The sequence below is a fragment of the Lasioglossum baleicum genome, chromosome 4 (assembly GCF_051020765.1).
Source record: "Lasioglossum baleicum chromosome 4, iyLasBale1, whole genome shotgun sequence".
Classification (NCBI taxonomy): domain Eukaryota; kingdom Metazoa; phylum Arthropoda; class Insecta; order Hymenoptera; family Halictidae; genus Lasioglossum; species Lasioglossum baleicum.
Genome location: NC_134932.1, coordinates 19,966,532 through 19,986,108, shown reverse-complemented (window position 1 = coordinate 19,986,108; position 19,577 = coordinate 19,966,532). Strand labels below are relative to the sequence as shown.

The 19,577-nt window shown below is 40.9% G+C and overlaps 1 protein-coding gene across 4 annotated transcripts in view; it reads left to right on the top strand.

Moving 5' to 3' along the window:
* LOC143208047 (disks large 1 tumor suppressor protein-like) overlaps window positions 1-19,577 on the top strand; it is a 428,128-nt gene that overhangs the window by 297,025 nt on the left and 111,526 nt on the right. For 2 of the 4 annotated variants that reach the window (XR_013008821.1, XM_076422096.1), the window contains one exon: window positions 14,152-18,451. The exons of the other annotated variants lie outside the window; for them this stretch is intronic. Coding sequence is in view for 1 of the 2 variants with exons in the window: in XM_076422096.1 (XP_076278211.1) it covers window positions 14,152-14,183 (32 nt within the window). In the remaining variant the exon portion in view is untranslated. Of the gene's footprint in view, window positions 1-14,151; window positions 18,452-19,577 lie in introns of those variants that run through there. 4 annotated transcript variants of the gene reach the window in all.

The following is a 19,577-nucleotide window of genomic DNA, read 5'->3' as shown; positions in this document are numbered from 1 at the left end:
TTGGAATGAATGCATCACTCTTGAAGGAGAGTATGTTGACGAATAAAGTGGAATTTCTAAAAAAAATTGGTTTTTCTTATTGTTAGTTAGACCGGAGACTTTATGAGTGAGACCGTCCCTAGTAGAAATACAAGTTATAATTCAATTTTTCAGCAATTGATTCATATCCATTTTAAAATTAATTAACCTGCTGAGGTCCAGATTCCTTTTGCAAGGCATAGTATTCGAATGAAGTATAATTTCGATTTCTCGATTCCGGTCGACTTGGTACAAAGGCGGGGATCATCGAACCACGTTCACGCGCAGCAATCTTCTTAAAGGCTCGTTTCCGGGGCTCTAGACAGTCCGTCTCGTCAGCGAAACGAATGGGCCCGTTTAATGGAGATCATGCCGTGTGCGTCGAAGCATTTCGACAGATAACCGCGGTCACTTACCCCGGGGACCATCAAGGTCCATTATACAGGCATTATCGTCCGTCTCCGTTGCGCTGGTCACAGTAAGGAACCAGCTATAGAAAGGTGGTGTGCGCGTGTGGTAGGGGAAGAAGGGGTTGCAGAACAGGGTACTCGGCGAATGAAGACGGAACAGAAGGGAGTAATGTGATTTACGTTTCCACTTCTCAACAGACCGGGACTAATGTCGTGTTCTTGGCTCTAGTGGAACGGGAAGGGTATGGGGGTAACGGGGAGAGGAGGGGAGGGAGCAACGTGTCACACACTCGTCCCCGTGGCCCCAGTATAGCAACTGGCTCCCGGAAAATTGGCTGGGGAAGGATTGGACGATATTTCTTCGGTCTGAGTGCTCAAATGGAACGTATCTGAGTTTTCAAAGGCGAGCTCTCCTTTATCCTCCTCCTTTCTATTACGGACGGTCATTTCGCGATCTTCCCGGAACGAATGAAGTTGAATTATACTCCCGCGGACCGTCCTCGCCCTGCACTTTGTTGGCCTCCGTTCTGTGGGTGTAACTTTTGTCGCGGCGATGGGGATCATAGCCGAGGCAGATAACCCGTTATTCTCGTATCATTGTGGATCGAAGATACTTCTTTTTCGAGTTCGCGAAGTATGGTCTTTACACATACAATTTTCTTGCGGTGTTTGGCCATGTCCGACTGTAGACTGCGGATACTTAAGAAACTTTAACTTCTTCATAGGCGGATTTAGACAAAATTTCATTGTACTGAGCGATTTACAGACAACGATTTCAATTTTATTACAATTTTTAAACCCTCTTGAAAATGCAGGAACTCGGGATATAACCATAACAATATTAACCGAAGGAACGATTATGGTAAACAGGTATCTTCATTCTTGAACGAAGTTGACCTACAAATCTGTTTAACATAACTGCAGCAAGCGATTGTAGATTGCATAATTTTCCAGCCAGCCAAATTTATTTTGCTCTCGTTTTGGTCTTTATAAAATACTCAGTTCTTTATAAAATACTACAGTTTTGTCAAAATTCTATTTAGATCTTTCTCGAGTGAAACGTTTGCAAGTGTTCAAAATGTTGTTGATCCAGGGAAGCGAGCTACAAGTGTGCAAGAAATCGGCGTTGAAATACCGGAACGTATTTATCGGTTTCGATCGGAACACATTTGAAATGTTTGCGGCATTAATATCCGTCGGGCCGACATTCCGGTCGTCCTTATTTGATTACTTTTTTGCTGCCGGCTGCTCGCCGACCGAAAGGAAACGCCAATATTAGCATTTTCACGGCGTCATTCAATATTGATCTATCCGACGTTGTGACGCCGATGCGGGCGCCGCAGACTCTCGCTTTGACAACCGCAGAATGTCCGACAACATGTCTCTCAACGGTCGCTCTCCACCTCCCCCGCTCCCCATCGGGATATTTACTTGGCCAATTAACAGAGAAGCAGTAAAGAGACGCGGCAAAGGCGCTGTCGATACGCCGAATCCTTGCTGAATCGTCGAACTCGAACGATTCAATGGAATCCTTTAGGATCGACGTTAAGTAGCCATAAATCCGCTAACGTTCCGCCATCGGGAAACAGATCGCAACTGAGACCGTTTCAATCCCCGCCTCGGATAACACTTGTAGACACATATGTACTCAATCTACTAAAGTACTTATCAGTTCTACGGTAATGCCTCGATATATTTACAAGAGATGTGCACCATAACAGTTCCGATAATGTATCGTGAATTGAATGAGTAAATATGATCCAAATTGTATTGGATTTGATATCATTTTAATCAGAGAAATGTCACGGATATGTTAAATTAAAAGTTTCATAAAAAATGTTAGGAAGTACTGTACAACTAAAAGAATTTATAAAAGTAGAAAACAAAGAAAATTATAATAATACAGTAGCCTGTTGTCTATACTGTCTGGACAAAAATCTAAAGAAGTACGTTCATTAGGTGAATCTATAGAAGCGATTATAAGCTCCCCGTTTCTTTCATTTCGCGACGAACTTCAACGTAAACGTGGAGGCTTTTCTCCCTCATTATCGCAAGCGCGACAAATCCATTTGTTTCAATTAAACGGTCCTTGAACATCCCGGAGAAATATGAATGCTTCGCTCCGGAGCCTGTGTACACTTGATATGCAGGCTGTCCAGCGTGAGGATATTAAGAGCTCATTTTTAGCGGCTCGTTATAATGACGGCCGGCAGCAGGCTGAACGCCTGCCGAGAATTTTGAATTAAGCCTCACCTCCCAAGCGTCGGATGCTAATTAGAATTTTTCGGTAATCTTGATTATACGTTCCACCAAATGGAATTCAATGCCGTTGTCGTCGTATAAACGCCGTCAGCACCACCCTGTCCGTGTCCTCCAGGTACTAAGGGTGTACTAGGGGTCAATTATGGTTCGGTGCCGTAGACAGCATTGAAGAACCCTACTCGGTGGTCTAAGAGGGAATTAATTAACTAGCAAGTGGCCGCTTGTATCTCCTTGATCCTGAGTGGGCACGGTCCATAGTCGTTTCGAATTGTTCTTGGCGAATCTCCTGAAATGAATTCCTTTCACAGAATAAACCGTGTCAAGTCACGCGCGAAAAATACTCCCGAAAGCGTTTTGCCGACGAGCTCTTCTCTAATCCTAGTCGAACACGCTTTCAATCTTTGCGAAACATAAGATGCTCCTTCAGAAATGATTTACTCGGTGAGAGACTTTTAACAAAAACGTGACGAGAGATGTACACTGTCGATTTCATCAGACCAGTGATCTATGGTTCAAGAACCTCATACCATACTCACAAGTGTCTGCACTGGTTGCCTCTCGATATTAAACTATTGCAAAATAAGTGTACCGTAGTGTTAGGCGCAGAGTGCATTGCATACTCGCTACGGTTTTTAAAATGTGGATTATTTAAATCCTCAAGGAGATCATCAACTCCTCTCTACTTATTAGACTGTCGGTTTAATGAGCAGGAGAAGCACAAAACAGTAAAATTATTGGAAAAATGTGACTCAATCGTGGTATTATTCCCAATCCTATTAACAAAAGATATGAATTTCTATTTTCCTGCATCTTTTCACAGTTATGAAAATTTTTCTCCATAAAGATCCGCAATCTACTAATTATACTAAAATCAATAAAACCAATAAAGAGCGAATTCAGCTGTTCCACGTGCACACAGCCAACGGGGATTCTTTCCCCAAACAATATGGCTGTAGAAGAGTTCCATTTTCGCTAAAAGGTACTTCACGGAGGAATAAAAATGATTTTCACCTCCATCGAGCATAACTAGTATCTTCGGCTCGCTTCGCGGATTCCTTAAAAAGCGGAATCGAAGTTGAACAATCGACAATACGCCTATTATTCAATTATTAGAGTGCCGGTTTCCAATTACGGTGAAGTGTGCTTCTCTGTCGGAATGGTTCGCGAGCGGGGGGAGAAAGGAGGAAGAGGAGTAGGAAGGAGGAGGAAGGAGGAGGCGGAAGTTGAACCCGGTTCGAAAACGGTCGTTTCGATCGTACGACCGATGGACGTTCGAATTTCGTGAGTATTTCCATAGGAGGTGCCCTCGACTACGAAATCACGTCAATCGAGACACGCCGGGGCTGGAAGATAATAAGCCACGGGTCTAGAGATGATTTCGTCCAGTTATCCCGGCAATTAGGAAACGTCAGGACGCGCCAGGATAGACGTCGATGGATGGAATTGCCATCGGCGATATCCTGCCAGATTATTTTGGTAATCAAGATGAATCTGCCCGTATCGAATGCTTGTCTGAAATTGAAAGGCCGGAATCCGCCAGAACACCGAACCGCATAACGAGCGATTAAAACGCTCCGCGTGCCCGAAGCTGTTGCACGCGATGCGCTCCAGCTGCATATCGACTCACCTAACTGTCTTCTAATGATTAATGCTGAAAGAACCGACTGAATCTTTTACCATTTCTTTTCGAATCGATATTGCATTTTATCGACGACCACATACATATGCACTCCAGATGCATATAAACTTATCGGACTGTCTTCTAATGATTTCTAGAAGTCAAAGATCCGATCCGATTCTTTTTTGCGACTTTTTTCGAGTTGATAGTACTCTTCGCGGCAGGTTTTCAAGAGATTCTAAACGCTCAAAACTTTAGCAGTATAACGCAGTTTACCTCGGAGCATTCTATCACAATTTTTCCATAATTTCAGACAGTCCCTAAACATGCAAAAATCACCGCAAAAAGCCTGGGCATTAAAGTCAGAATAAACAGTGCGATCGCCAGTGGAACCAGATAGCGCTTAATCAGACAGCAGTATCTCGCGGATGTGTCGGTTTTACGGCCTCGGATCCGTGTTTTACAAAATTTTATGAATTCTGTTTAGCCGTTATCGTGTTTACAGTGCAGTTCCGCGGTTATAAGAATCTTCGGGCGTCACATAAAGTTTAGTACGGCCATTTTGAAACGGCTCTTCGAAATAGACGTAGATTTTTCTCGTCGTTCGCCCGATGGAAGCCATTCTTCTCTTTACGTTCCATTAACATTTTAATACTCCGCGCATAGAACGCGGCCAGAAACTACGAACATAGTGCTAGCGGGACAAAAGCCCCGACAAATTTATTACGGCATTGTTTTAACGTTAGTTTTCTGGATTGTAAGAATGTGCACGGGTCGGGAGGATACGATGCATCACTTAGGCGGATGTCCTGCGGGCCCGTGGCATCCTCCTGCCGTCTTCCTCGACGTTTTTGCACGATGAAGAACCCGGAGGATCTGGTGAGAAGACGAGCTTCTTCTTTTCTCGGCTCTTTCTCTCGTTTCCCCATTGTTTCGTTGTTGCACTCTGGTGCACCCTCACGTCCGAAACCGACCCTGTTTGCCAAAAGCTCGGGAAATAAAGCAAACTTTACGACGTTTCGATGTATTTATATCCCGATATATTATTTCTGCACGGCAATGTACTCTCGCGCACGTTGTCGGACACTATGGCTGCGTTTGTGCGTTTCTAATTCAATAAACCTTTCGTGGACATTGCTTTTATTCTGCGACGTAAAGAAATACATCTACATTTACAAATAACATTTCTATGAATCCTTTATACAATATGTATATTTAACACCATTTTTTTTTACCATTATTGTCTTGATTATTATTATTGATATTTCTCATGTAAGTTGTACATTTATGCAACCTTGGATTGCCTAAATCTCTGTACTTCCATAATATCAAAACAAAAATATGGCATTCCATTTAAAAAACACGAAGTGACCGTGAAATAATTTTGAAATAACGACGTTCTACATAGAAAATTATGATGAAAGTCCCTCTACACATCCCTATCGCGTACCATTCAAGAGTTATATCAAACGGCACTCACCGTGGGACACGCCGTATATTGTCAGAACCTCTTACAACTAAAGGTAAAATGTTTCTATCTTGTTTCGAGGGTTAAGACTGTTGATCGTAGCCACCGGTAAACGTGAAAAGACGCGCCGTACTTCTTTCAGTTTTATGTCTCGCAGAAATGTCACGAAGTATTCTGCTCACGGAAACACACCATTTAATTTCATTTCAGCGAACAGTCGACGAGCTGGGGGCCGTTGTTGTTGCGGCCTGGCGATAGGGGCATAGACGGCTGTTGCCCATTAAGTGGCCAAGTGCAGTTTACTGCCCCCAGTTATGCAACTAGTACCGGAACTTGTACCGTTTTATACCTTCTCCGCGGATCTTGCTGTAGCATTACACGTTTTTTTCATTTTTCGTTGACTTTAACATTGTTTCGATGTTGGAGATAATTAACGCTTTGTACGCCGTTCACGCCACTGTACACATTTCGTATTGACAATCTCAATAGCAACCATAGCAATACTATTGGGTTGGCAAGAAAGTAATTTCGGTATTTTAAGGTGAAATAAAACTGAATTTTTTTATTCAAGCAATGAACTTCAATCAATAAAATATTTTCTAATTTATTCTCTTTGGCAAAAGATCATCGAACAAAAGGGAAAATATCTTATTCATTAAAGTTCATTACTCGAATAAAACAATTGGGCTCTATTTCACCTTAAAATACCGAAATTAATTTCTTGCCTACCCAATATTTTTATTCGCGCTGGAATAACGCAAGTTAATAAATGAAATCAGAGCAGATAAATTCGCAAATATTCTTTTCTTCTGTCACAATAAGATTTGTGATTTTTGAAAAGTTTGCTGTAACAGTAGTGGTTGCCGATAGCATTGAAAAATATACGGAACACCAAGGGCTGGAATGTCCTCGAAAAATGGCACCACACTTGAGGATTTGGTAGTAGTAAATCATATGAACGAATAATTGCATCGATGCTAAAATAAAGCACATTAATAAACAAAGAGAAAATAAATAGATGAGTCTACAACCATCTCCAATGTTTTAAGAATAAGATTGGTTCAAGAAGTTCCTTTTAACAATTCGGGTTGTTGATAGCATCGAAAAATATTCGGAACGCTAAAGGTTGAAACTTCCTCGGAAAATGGCACCGTACCCGAGGATTTCTCAGTAGTAAATCATTTCAACAAATCATTGGTAACATTGACTGAATGAAAAATTAGTTGCTGTTAAAGAATGCTCAATGTGCACTCTGTCCGAAGGGGTGCACGATTTTTGACTGAACGTATATGGGTAGCATTTAATTTGTCGAACGAAAGCGAGCCATGCCAAGTTCCCGGTCGTTTCAAATGTTCACCGGATTCTCCGTTTTTCATTTAGAGATTAGTTCAGCCCGATGACCACGAATATTTTAGCATTACTGGAAAACGGAGAAACTCATCGAGAGAAATCAGAGCGAAACACTCGTGAAACGAAGAACCGTGGGTGCTCGGCGAGTCGGCGTAATTAATCGGCGCTGTGCCGAGAGCAGTGCGTCCTGTTCCACGATGATATAAGAGTTAATCCTGCGGAGTGCAGTTGATATCTGGCCATCAGTCTCCGGATTGCATCGTTCCGCTATCGCGGGCTTGTCAACCGTTCGATCCGCGAAACAGTCGGTCTCCGTACGGCTTTCGCACTTTCGTTTGGCCAACCAGACGTCGCGAAACTTGCGCCCGCTAATAAAACCCGGTTCTTTATACGCGCGTTACTTTTGCCCGGTCCGTTTAGCGTGCCCATAAGTTTGCCTGCTCGTGGACTCTGACAGAAATACGGACCACACGGCTGAGAGACCGATTTTAGACGGCCTTCCCTCGCGTGACTCAACTGGACCACGCGAGAACCATTCTTTCGCTGATCCGCGAAGCCCGGATAAAATTCCTTGAGGAAATCATTCGATTTTCTCGAAAATCCCACCTGAATAAAATGCTCCTCGGCTTGTATCGAAATTCGCGAAATTACGGATTTGATGGCGAAACAGGTCGAGAAGAATTTGAAAATTTATAGGTTGTTCTCGTTCATTTTAATAATCTTGTTCCAACGTGATTTGGGATTAATTAGATTCTGGAGACAGTTTCAAATCAAATTAACTTTTCACTGTAGCGGCCTCTGAAAAATATTTTAAACGATTTTTTGAAGATGCTACCAATCATTTGTTCGTATGATTTACTCTGAGAATTCTCTAATGCTGCATTCAGAGTTGTGCAGAATCACAATTGAGTTACTCCAGGAATTAGAATTATAAAGTAATTGAATTACATTGTAATTCAGTTATATTGTAATTTATAATTCAGATCTTCATTCAATTAAATTACGATCTAATTCGTAATTGCAATTGCGTACAATTATAAAATACATTGTAATTAAATTACAGTACAATTATAAAATACTTTGTAATTAAATTGCGATGTAATTAAATTAAAATAAAAAATTAAAGAATAATAAAGGAATAGGTAAGGAGAGGTTGAAAAATCCATGCGAAGGTTTCAAACAAAAGGAATTTATTATTTATAAATTTACAATATTTGAACAGAAATAATTTCTGCGTTACACATTTTTTAAAATTCAACTATAAACATGAAATAGCGTTACATATTATGAACGAGGACGAGGAATAGAAACTACGCCGTACAGACAGCAAACAAGTATATGAAAGAAAAACATAAAAATACTTCTTCAAAGTTCTGGGCTATAATTTGGAGAGCTGTATTTTAATTTTATTGTATTTCAATTATATTGTATTTCAATTACACATCTGACTAAAATACTTAGTAATTGAATTAATTGAAAGGTTTGAATTATGTAATTCAGTTACGACGTAATTGAATTACTATACATATAATTGAAATACAATGTAATTCAATTGCGTAATTGAATTACAATGTAATTGAATTAGCACAACTCTGACTGCATTATCCATAAACATTTTAGTATTTACCTGCACTGTAGCGTAAAAAAATGGTACAGCGAAATGATTCTAGATTAATCTGGAAACTCTGTGCAAATCCAAGTAAATAGATCATATCTGTGATTGCAAGGATATCGCCCTTCAGTTTGACAAACGCTCCAAACCCATATTATCGACGGACACAAATAACCATGTCGACTTTTTCATTTTGTGATGTTCAATTCCTCCACGTTGCAGCAAGTATTTTACGAGCGATAATTTATCGGAAGCATAATCTCGCACGTTTCTTGCGTTCTATCGAAAATGTGTTTCCGCGCTGGAGTAATGAGATTCCCTTTGAATTCCCGGCGACAAATGAAAGTATACTAATCATCGGCTCTCATTAATAATGTAGGGCCGTGCGCCTTACACTCGTAACGCTTTCTCATCGTTCCGACCGCCATCGCCAGATTAATTAGTTGTCCTCGTTGAGCTGCCCATCAGTCGCCGACTATCGGGAAGACGGTTATGATGCCTCCGGAATTCAAATTACTCTTGAACGCTTCGCGCAGACTCCGGCGGGTGGTGCTCTTTTTTCGTCTAATTTCCCATCAAATTTTTTCCCTCGGCCAATTTGCTTCTTACTTCCATTCCCCGGGACGATAAATTGGACGTGAAAGAGTATAATGGACCTTGGTCCGAAGGAAAACACCGTTCGTTACTTTTATTGCCCAGCCATAATTTTCCTCCGGCAAGAAGTTGCATTTCTATGATTAACTTTAATCGTCCGCTACGCGGAGAAGGATCGTTTTGCACTTATTACTTAAAGCTTCGGACACTCCCGTATTTATCTCGAAATGTACCTGAGTTGCGGTAGTGGCAGCATTCATTTTTCTGAGAGTCTCCTCTTTCTCAGTTCTGTCCGTTTACTGAGGAACCCGGGGGCGTCAAAGCTTTATGGGGGTCAACTTTTATCTATTTATTCGTAATAATTAGACTTTGGACTTTCATGCAAAATAAAAAATGTCTGCGTTGATTGTAAGAAACAGAAATTCTCACTTTTTGGGGCACCGGGTACATTTACAATTATACTGACTTTCTGAATTCGAAATACAACGAAGCTGTGTTAAATGGCATTGAAGTTTATACATATAATATGAAACGAAAATACACTCTGCGACAAAACGATAAGACACAATACCAATGATGTGTACATACAAAGATTTTGTATATAGATCTGTATAGAGTATCCTCTGTTTAGTAACAGACGAAGAACACACGAAGTAACACACGAACATGCTATTATTTATGTTGTGTCTTAGTAGTTATACCAGTTTACATGAAAAACCGGTGCGTCAAAACGATAAGACATGGTGAAGAAGAATAGTGATTTAATTACACTGTCCAACACCAAATTTGTCCCACAATTACTCTTGGATGGTTCTTATAGAGTTTTTTGCGCTGATTCCGAATCTGTCCTTAATTTTTCTCCTAGACGAACGGTTTTTGAGAAACATGAATTTTAAAAAAACTTATTTTTCAACCATAAACAAATATTGTGATATGAAAAAGATTCTGCAAAATTAAGGACAGATTCGGAATCAGCGCAAAAAACTCTGTAAGAACCACCCAACAGTAATCGTGGAACCAATTTGGTATTGGACAGTGTAATTAAATCACTATTTTTCATCACCATGTCTTATCGATTTGACGCACCGGTTTTTCATGTAAACTGATATAACTTCTAAGACACAACGTAAATAATAGCAGTTACTTCGTATGTTACTAAACAGAGGACACTCTATACAGATCTATATACAAAATCTTTGTACACATAATTGGTATTGAGAAACATGAGAAATCTAGAGGTGTCTTATCGTTTTGTCGCGGAGTGTATCGTCTCTAGGAACCTTATTTTCATCGAGACAATAATGTCGCTCGTCCCTGAATAATACCGTCACACTTTCCCGAAGATGAGAGTTATGCAAACCGTCTTCCATCTCACGTATAACAACCTAATACAACAATTGCAGGGTCTTCAACTCGTCTGTACGATTACCACCCCCATTGAGATAATAATTTCGCTCCTGCTTGAATAATACCGTCATGCCTTTCCCGAAGAGGAGAGACGCGGAAACCGTCCGGCTTCTATTTCCAAGGTGCTTAAAGCGGAGGAACACAGCGATATTGTTAGCAGAGCGTGACCGTGCGATCCACATAACTCGAGCAGGCGTCACCGAAGTATAGTTCGCTTCATTACCCCGGGTACGTGGGTCCCCGCGAATCCCGCGGGCGCAAATAAATGGCGTTTTCCAGGAGGAATAAATTTGGAGGCGCGAGCGAAATCCGTGGAAAAAATGTCGCGCAGGCGAACGTGTTTAGCGCGGTTCCGCTCGGCCGGCAAACACTGGCAGACGGGATGATACCATTAATAAATGTAACGAATTTTCCCTTCCTCACCGAGAGTGCACAAATATACACACACACACACACCGGCAATTTTATTACGCGTAGTGTTTCGCCTCACGTACCTGCCGCCGGAACAGCGAATAAATAATGCAGCCTGAGAATGGTGCAACGCTCTGATGCGTCGCGCCGCGAATTGTAAAGAGGCGCCCGTGTAATAGAGAAAAATGCTCGCAGTTTACGTTAAAAAGAGAGACCCGAGTACAGGGGAGAGAGCTCGGAGAAGTCAAACGTAATTTTCCCCGCACCGCGCGTTCCGTTCGAATGCAATTCCAGCTTGAACACTGGGTCGCGCGGATGCAACTTCGCTTCGCACATCGCAAAACTCTATTAAAACATTGGCGAGCGAGCGAGCAAGCGACCCGGGACACGCGCAAACTTTAAAACGCGATTCAAAATTGACCACTTCGTCCCTACCTCTCGCAGAACTTCTGCATCTTCTAACTGTGACGTTTGGTCGGGTAGTTTAGGCGACTGCAATCGCGTTTGCTCAAATTCGACGTGGTTCGAAGACACCGCAGAGGGATATTTAAACAATGAAATCACGACTGCGATAGCGTAGTTCGACAATTTAGTCTTCACGATTTGCAAAGAGCGAAATTAGAAGCTTTCTAAATAAACGTTCCAAAGTAATTCTGTGTGTGGGATATCTGATCAACCCCTTCACTTTTTTTAAAGGTAAACCTACAAAATACTTTATAGGTAAACCTACTGAAATGCTCGACATTCATTTTACTCGAACCAGCTACGCAACGGAGAGCAAGACAGCATGCGGCAGTTCCCCATACTTCTATCTCTTCCGTCACGATTCGCCCCGAAGTCTCGTTCCGGTAGCTAACGCAGCTTGCTCGCAGCGTAGAAAATGCTTGTTGGCATGACTGGCGTAGATCGAATCGAGTTCAGAGTCGACTGGAACAAAAGGGGAGCGTTTCAGGAAGACAAGGTTGTTAAGAGAGATGTTCCATCGCGAGGCTTGGGCTCGCAGAATTCGTGGATCTGGTTGATGGGACCGCCTCGTGTCTTATCAGTCTCGAGGAACGCGAACAATGCGCGAATAGATACGCTGGTTGGAGGACTGCTCGGAGGAACGCGCGATTGAAAAATCGATAACTCGATAGGACATTAATGCCTGGGACTGGGAGCGTCGTTGATGAGGAATCACGGTCGGTGGACGCGGCAGACCGTGGAGAAAAAGGGCTCCATAAAGCGAGATTTTTCGAAAATTTCGGCGATTCCGGCGTTCATGGCCGGGTAAGCAAATCGGAGCTCGCGGATCAGGCTCGCGGATCAAAATATCTTATCGTATTCAGAGGTGGAGAGGGCATAGACGGCAACGGCGCGGAAGAAGCGCGAAAAACTCGATGAAGTCGCTGCGATGGAAGAAAAGCTCGAGGACGCGGGGAGAGAAAGCTCGAGACGATACTTTTCCTTTGATGCGGATAGTGTATCGCTGGCAAGGATTCAACGAAAAGCAACGACCGGCTCGGGCACGACCGTTTCTGCCAGGCCGATAATCGGCTCGTTGCGGAATTGATATACACGTGTACCGGTCGTAAATCTGGGATTTGATTCACGGCCAAGATTCCAACGGATAAAGGAGTGCTGCTCGCCTCCCCCCCCCCAACTCCCTTACTCATGGACGAGTGCGGCTACCACCAGCCCCCGGCGATAAATTCCTGCGTTACAAACGCCTCTGTCGCCGCTTACAGATGCCGTTGTTCGCCCCCAGACATTTTCCCCGATCGCCATTCCGTTTCCACTTGGTCGCGGACTCGTTCACTCGATCGACCTCGCACGCGATTGAGGCATCTTCTGAGCTCTGGGAATTGATGCTCGGCTCTTGCCGAAGATCGCTCGCTTCTGTAGCCCCTGGCCAAAAGAATTGGAACCGCGATGTTCAATGTTTCTCGTGGTTTGAAATTCTTAAGGTACGCGTCCATCTGAGAGTAAAACTATCGCGAGTTACTCTCGAGAGTCAAATTCGTCAGTGTACACGGTGTTGAGGATGCTTGCGGAGAGCTGCACGAAAAACTCTCGAAGAGCGAACAGCAGGTTGTAACTCGCAAGTGGACACGTTCAGTTTTTCCCTTGGCGAACAACTATCAGCTATACGAACACTCTTAGTCTTCTGGTTAGTTTACTCTGCCATCATACAGGGTGTCTCAAAATTCCTTCAACATCCGGAAATGGGAGATCCCTAAGATCATTTGAAGCAACATTTTCCTTGGTAAAAATGGCGGCCGCGGCTTTGTTCAGGAGTTATTAACGAAAAACACTGTTGAAGGAATTTTGGGACGCCCTGTATACATATATTTATACATATACATTAATCGAACAATGGGCAGGAAAGTATGGTCTGACGCAGAAACCAAAGTAATCTCAATTTAAAAATTTTTATATATCGACACCGATTTTTCAATTTATATTGGAAGATTAATTGACCAAATTATTATTAATATGTATTGTTAAAGATATAAAAAAATATACAAACATATATGTAGAAATATAGAGAAATTAGGCTCCTCATTAGATAGATCCGACCGCAAGCAGTATCCATGGTTTAGTTCAGTATTTTCTCTTTTTGGAATATTTCATTTTTCTTATAAAGTACAACAATTGTATTGTTCACGAGTATTCTTCTAACTATCGAAATTCATCTGAGCGCTACACACATAAAATTTAAATGGCCACGTACACCAGAGGACTTTCCGAGAGTTGACACTAGCATCAATCTCGGAGAGCAAAAGATTTCTGAGGTGCTCTCAAATGGACACAGAAATTGAGAGTACTCTCGAGAGCAATTGTCGACAGAAACTCTCAAATGGACACGTATATGGACACGTACATTAAGGCTTGGAAAGGAAATCGGTTCCGATACCGATATCGATTACCATATTCAATACTGACCATGAAAGGAAACGTCAACGATTTCAGTAAACGTATTAACAACGAAGATTAATTCGCTCGTTTATTTTTATTTTAGGTATGCATAGTTCTATTCATTGGACGGCGTAATGGGTTATCGACAGTGTGGAGCTGCTTACGTTGGACCTCTTCGATCATGTTAATATGTTTAAGTTGGTGAGGATGCCACGTAATGAGAAGGTTTGGACTAAATTCAATTTGCTAGGCTCCGGAGAAACAGCTTTACAGCAACATCAATGTTTCGGAAATTATTGATTAATTGAATTACGATTTCCGCTACGGACGGAATGGAACATCTGCGCGCGAACTGTTATACCATCGTAATACTGCGACGAGAAATTCGCGTCGGAAAATAATGTCGTGAGGCGTATCGATTGCAGACAGAACGAGGGTTGGAGAATCATTCGTGAGTCGTTTGCAAGGATTTCTCTGCAAAATCAAATATCTTTGGCTTAGAATGTTCAGGTGAGATGGGACAACTGGTATTAAAGTTTCAAACAGTTATTTCCAAGCGCATGGAAGAACAAAGTCGCGGTGGCAGAAACGCGGTCAATCGAAAAGCTGGATTTCGCGTAATAACGTCCTAGTCGTATGACCACGTCACAAACGCATTACCGGAGGCCTGCTTATCGTAATATTGCCCACAGGGTGTTGTAACTGCCTATCCTATTACCAGTTACCTGAAATTTCGTGCCGTCCGCAATATCTAATACCGGCTCCGGGATTATGTCTGCATCACTCGGTGCGAAATTAAGAATACCGAGACCCGGCGCATCATAACGTAAACCCGTAGCCGAACAGATACGACACATCCGGCTTTGCGTGTACGCTGTACGATCGAATAAAATTACGATAAATCGGAAACTCGAGCCGTATTGAATTGTTGGCCATTAGCCGTAATCCGAATATCGATTCGTAATTGAAAAATTCAAAGCGCGTCTCGTTTGTTTCACGGCTATTCTCCGCTCGCGTATTATTACGCTTAACTTGTGTTTTTTTCTCATTTTTATTCCTCCGTTCCGAACACACGAAATTGTATTATTTCATATTCGCCTTTATATTCGTTCGTTTCGTCCTGCAAGTTTAATCATTCCATTTCGTATGAATAAGTCACCGATAAATAAATTATTATTACTAGTGGTATTATGTTTACTTTATCGTGCGTTTATTCATAACAGAGAATATCGTAATCGAACCATAAACAGAGTTATAAAGCTTTCGGGTGTATGGCACGCAATAGTAATATAGGTCCGTGCATGGGCAGGCGGTATTTACACTGTAGTATTTACTGGTACTTCGGTAAGGGAATTTAATATTGAAATTAAATTAAGTACACTAATGGTAGAAGTCACATGATTGGAAAATAAGCCAAATGTTGGTTTATATACTTTTGTCGAAGCAATGTCAGTCCGTGTTCACATATCTTTCTCTAATTTTGCTATGGTATGCGATACAATCCTAAGATTTCGCGTGTTTACTTTGGAGATAGTATGTAGTATTCAGGATATAACATAGGAGTGTACACTTTCCACCTTTAAATACAAGAAATTTAAAAATATGCCAGGTGTCTTATCATTTTGTCGAGGACTGTATATTGTATATGGATTATGCATGCTTGAGATATTAACAACATTTGTACCTGCAATCTCAGTTACAGTATTGTATAACGCTAAGACAATGATAATATCAAGCAGTTCAACCCATTCTGTTCTGGTTGATTATTTTACAGTGGAATTATTATTCTCCAAGATTGCTCCGAAGTTTGTACATTAACTACAGGAGAGTAATTGGATTCGCATCTGCGAGGAGGCTTGAACCGCGCCATCGAAATGGCATTTACGCGATCGTATCGATTACTCGGATCATAATAAGCGTGGAACTATTTTTGTAATGAAATTTTTAACGATCCAAGATCGCGGATAAACTGCGGTGCCCGAGAAACTATGACGGAATTCACGCAGCCGCTGCCGCCTTGTTGATCGTTAACGAAGTTTCGGTGATTAAGGAAATATTGCGACTAAGAAGTTTACACACTGTGCGTCATTAATAAACTCGGTGCGTAATTAATTACGGGGTTTAATACGCGACAGCGTAGCCGGCCCGGTGAAATTCTTTCCACGATCCGTCCCCGGGAATGCTTTAAAGCGGCAGCGGCAGAGCCAGCGTGTATTAAAGGAAGATGCATTAAGACAGTGAATTACGGGTAACTTGCTCGGCCGAATAGTTGTCTTATCTTCGCGAATTTTGCTCCACTTTTAAATCTTGTTGAAAGACTCCTCGCCACTTTTCCCAGCTCCCACTCGGGGAGTACTCATTATTTTCTCGGCGTATTTTGCGCGCTGGAACGAACACTGGTACCGGTGTCTTCACTCGACGCTATCTGTTCCCTTAATTACCGAATCTTAACTGTGACTGTACCTAAGTAAAATTAGATTAATCTGCAGACATGAAATTGTTAAGCTTACATCACAGATTTTAACCCTTAGCAGTCGAGTGCTGACTCAAAGTACCTACTAAAAATTGTTTACATTATTAAGTATGTTGGTATCTAATCAATTACTAAACATTTAAGTATTCTATGAGGTATTATATCAATTTCGTATCCACAAAATGAAAAAAAATCATATACAATGCAGTTATTCTAGGTCGGAAGAAATGTTTAATTTTCAAGTTAAAATAGCTTCTGCTGCAAAGGGTTAATAAATTGTAATTTGTATAATCCCCAAGTATTAAATACACCGTTTCGAATATTATAATTATCACGAGAACACCTATTCCGCATATTTACGTGAAAATAATAATAATGGAGGTTCAGGCAAGCGAATTTCAATGTTATCTCTTCTTTTCGAACTGTACAAGGCTAATTATCATCATTACTCGAAACATTTGCCATTTGTAAAGGTATTTCAATAACTCAAACATCGATGAACGAATACATTACTGAAGAGCAGTGATATTAATCATTTATTACATCCGAGCTACAGCAAATCTGAAAAGACATAATGCGAAGCTGCTACTAAAAAATAAAATTAATAACCTTTCATTAGAAAATGATACGGACGAAATATTTTATTTTTTTATATATAAAAATATTATTTTTCCAATTTATCTCGGCTTTAATAATTGTTTATGAATATAATGAATTCATTCCTTGATAGACTAAGAAAGTAAAATACTTATGAATTTATAGTACCATATAGTTTTCTTTATAAAACAATTCTTTTGCCTCGTGAAAGATATCTTGTGTGACAAAATTGGAATAAAAATTTCTACGAATTTGCAAAACTATGAAGATGAAAGAGTCCATCCCACAGAATAAAATGAAAAAGTGCAATCGTTTTTCCCTCGATCTCGGTCTTCGTATTCCGCGCATGCACTTTGCATTCGAGGGGATAATACGTAACATAAATTATACGGTTCTGATAGCGTTATCTTTGTACGTTCTCGTTACGGTGCTCGGCTGACACGTAGTGTGCTTATAGTAACACTTCGGTTCTACGCGGAGTAGTACTCGTCTAATATAATACAGTTTATTATCGGAATTTTCTACGGATACACATGCGCGTTCCCGGTTATCGTCCCGGCCGATCTTGGTATTGCTGGCGAAACAAGTATAACGTGTTCGCTTTGTTACGCAACACCTAATTCCAGTAGCGAGAAACAGAAGAATGACGAGGCGCGTCTGTTTGAACGCGTTACCTTGCGTTTCATGGAATTATCAACCGGTCTAATTATAACAGCCGTGTTGAGAGCTTTAGCAGGATTAATGTATAGCGAGTAAATATTATAATGTAATACTACATATAATTTTGTGCTGGCGTCCGCATTACGTGGTGCACCGTGGCTAGTGTTACACGGATGATATTAACCGAGTTTATGCTACCGGACATACCAGTGTCGAATGACGAGGGCATTATGCGAAAGAAATATTTTTATTTTCGAACGCGGCCGGTGCAATAGCGAATCCGTTCAAAATGATTTAATGCTGCGCTGAATGCACCATTTTCGCAGAATTCCGAGCTTTCGTACAAGCGACAGATTATTTTCGAATTACATTTTGCAAAATAAATCGCGCTACGGTGTACGCTTTATATTTACAATCTGTTCGCTACAGATATTTTCAAGGAATTTTCGTTTTTGTTACTTCACCTGTCTTTCTGTTAATCATATGTGTGCAATCCGCTTCAACTTCTATTTGGCAAGAGATATTAGAACTTTAATTTCATTCGTAGTCGTTGTAAATACTTTCGTGGTAATTATTTACAAAGAGACTTCTTTCTCTTTCATATAATAGGGGCTCTCTTTTGGTTTTCGAGATATTCGCAACAAAAAAAAAATGGAAATTCAACAAGGAAAATTCAATCGAGAATTAGCAATAGTTGTTTGCAAATATCTCTAAAACTAGAAGAGAGCTCCTAGTATGTGAAAAGCAAAAAATTGTTCAAAATGTGTAGCTGCATAACATATTAAAATTGTATCAAAATCGGGGAGAAGTGCCTGTTTGTAAATAATGACCAATTTCAGTTTGATGACTTTCGTTGATTATATTTTCCTATTTGGTCAATAAAATGTACCCCAAGAATGTTTTGTATTGTACAGTAGTGCACAAAAATTCTTTCAAAACCATTTTCGCGAAAGAATCACACCATTTAAAATAACTGGGAACCCGAATCTCTGTTTGAAAAATATGACTTTTGTCATCTTCGCGATAACCGTGAATAACCATGTAGGCAGTAGTGTATCTCTAAATTGGAAAATTATTCCTACTTCCAGTATGCTTCTTCTGCTGGAGGTTTTAAAAAGTGGCTGCAGTGCATTACGTTAGATTAAAATAAAAATTACAGGAATGCATCGGGTAGCATGTCGGCGCAAGAGGAAAACGTTCCTTTCGCGGTAAAAACGCGGCAGGCGGTATATTCGATTGGATTTTCGAGAATGTTTAATTTCAGTAGTACTCTCTGAGAACATATTCTGAAGCCCCTTGGGCGTCGACTTCTCTGCGCACGATCGAGAAAACCTTCCTTGAAGCTCGTTGAATTATTTACGATCGAAGATGGCGTTTCCCGAACCGGCTTGCATCGGTCAAACATTCATAAAGCTACTCTTTAGCATCTCTCTTCTCGGAGTTCTCGAAGTGTAACGGCCCATGTGCAATACTTTCCATTACTGACAACGGTCGTTTAGCAAGTCGGAAGTTCGAAAAAATTTGATGATTGCACAATGCCCATACGATGTAAATAACAGCACAACTTTTTTCCTGCTGAGAAAATGATTCTAGGAATAAAAGTTACAAAATAATGGCTGGTGCGGATGAATTGAAAGAAACAAATTGTTAGAAATTTCCTCAACGTATCCTTTTCACATTAACAATCGAAAATACAAATTCTCTGAATATCACGCCGAATGTAACAAATGGATAAAAATGATTCCTCTTGAGATTTTTTATTTCGCAACTATTTTCAATACGCGGCGTTTATCTCCATC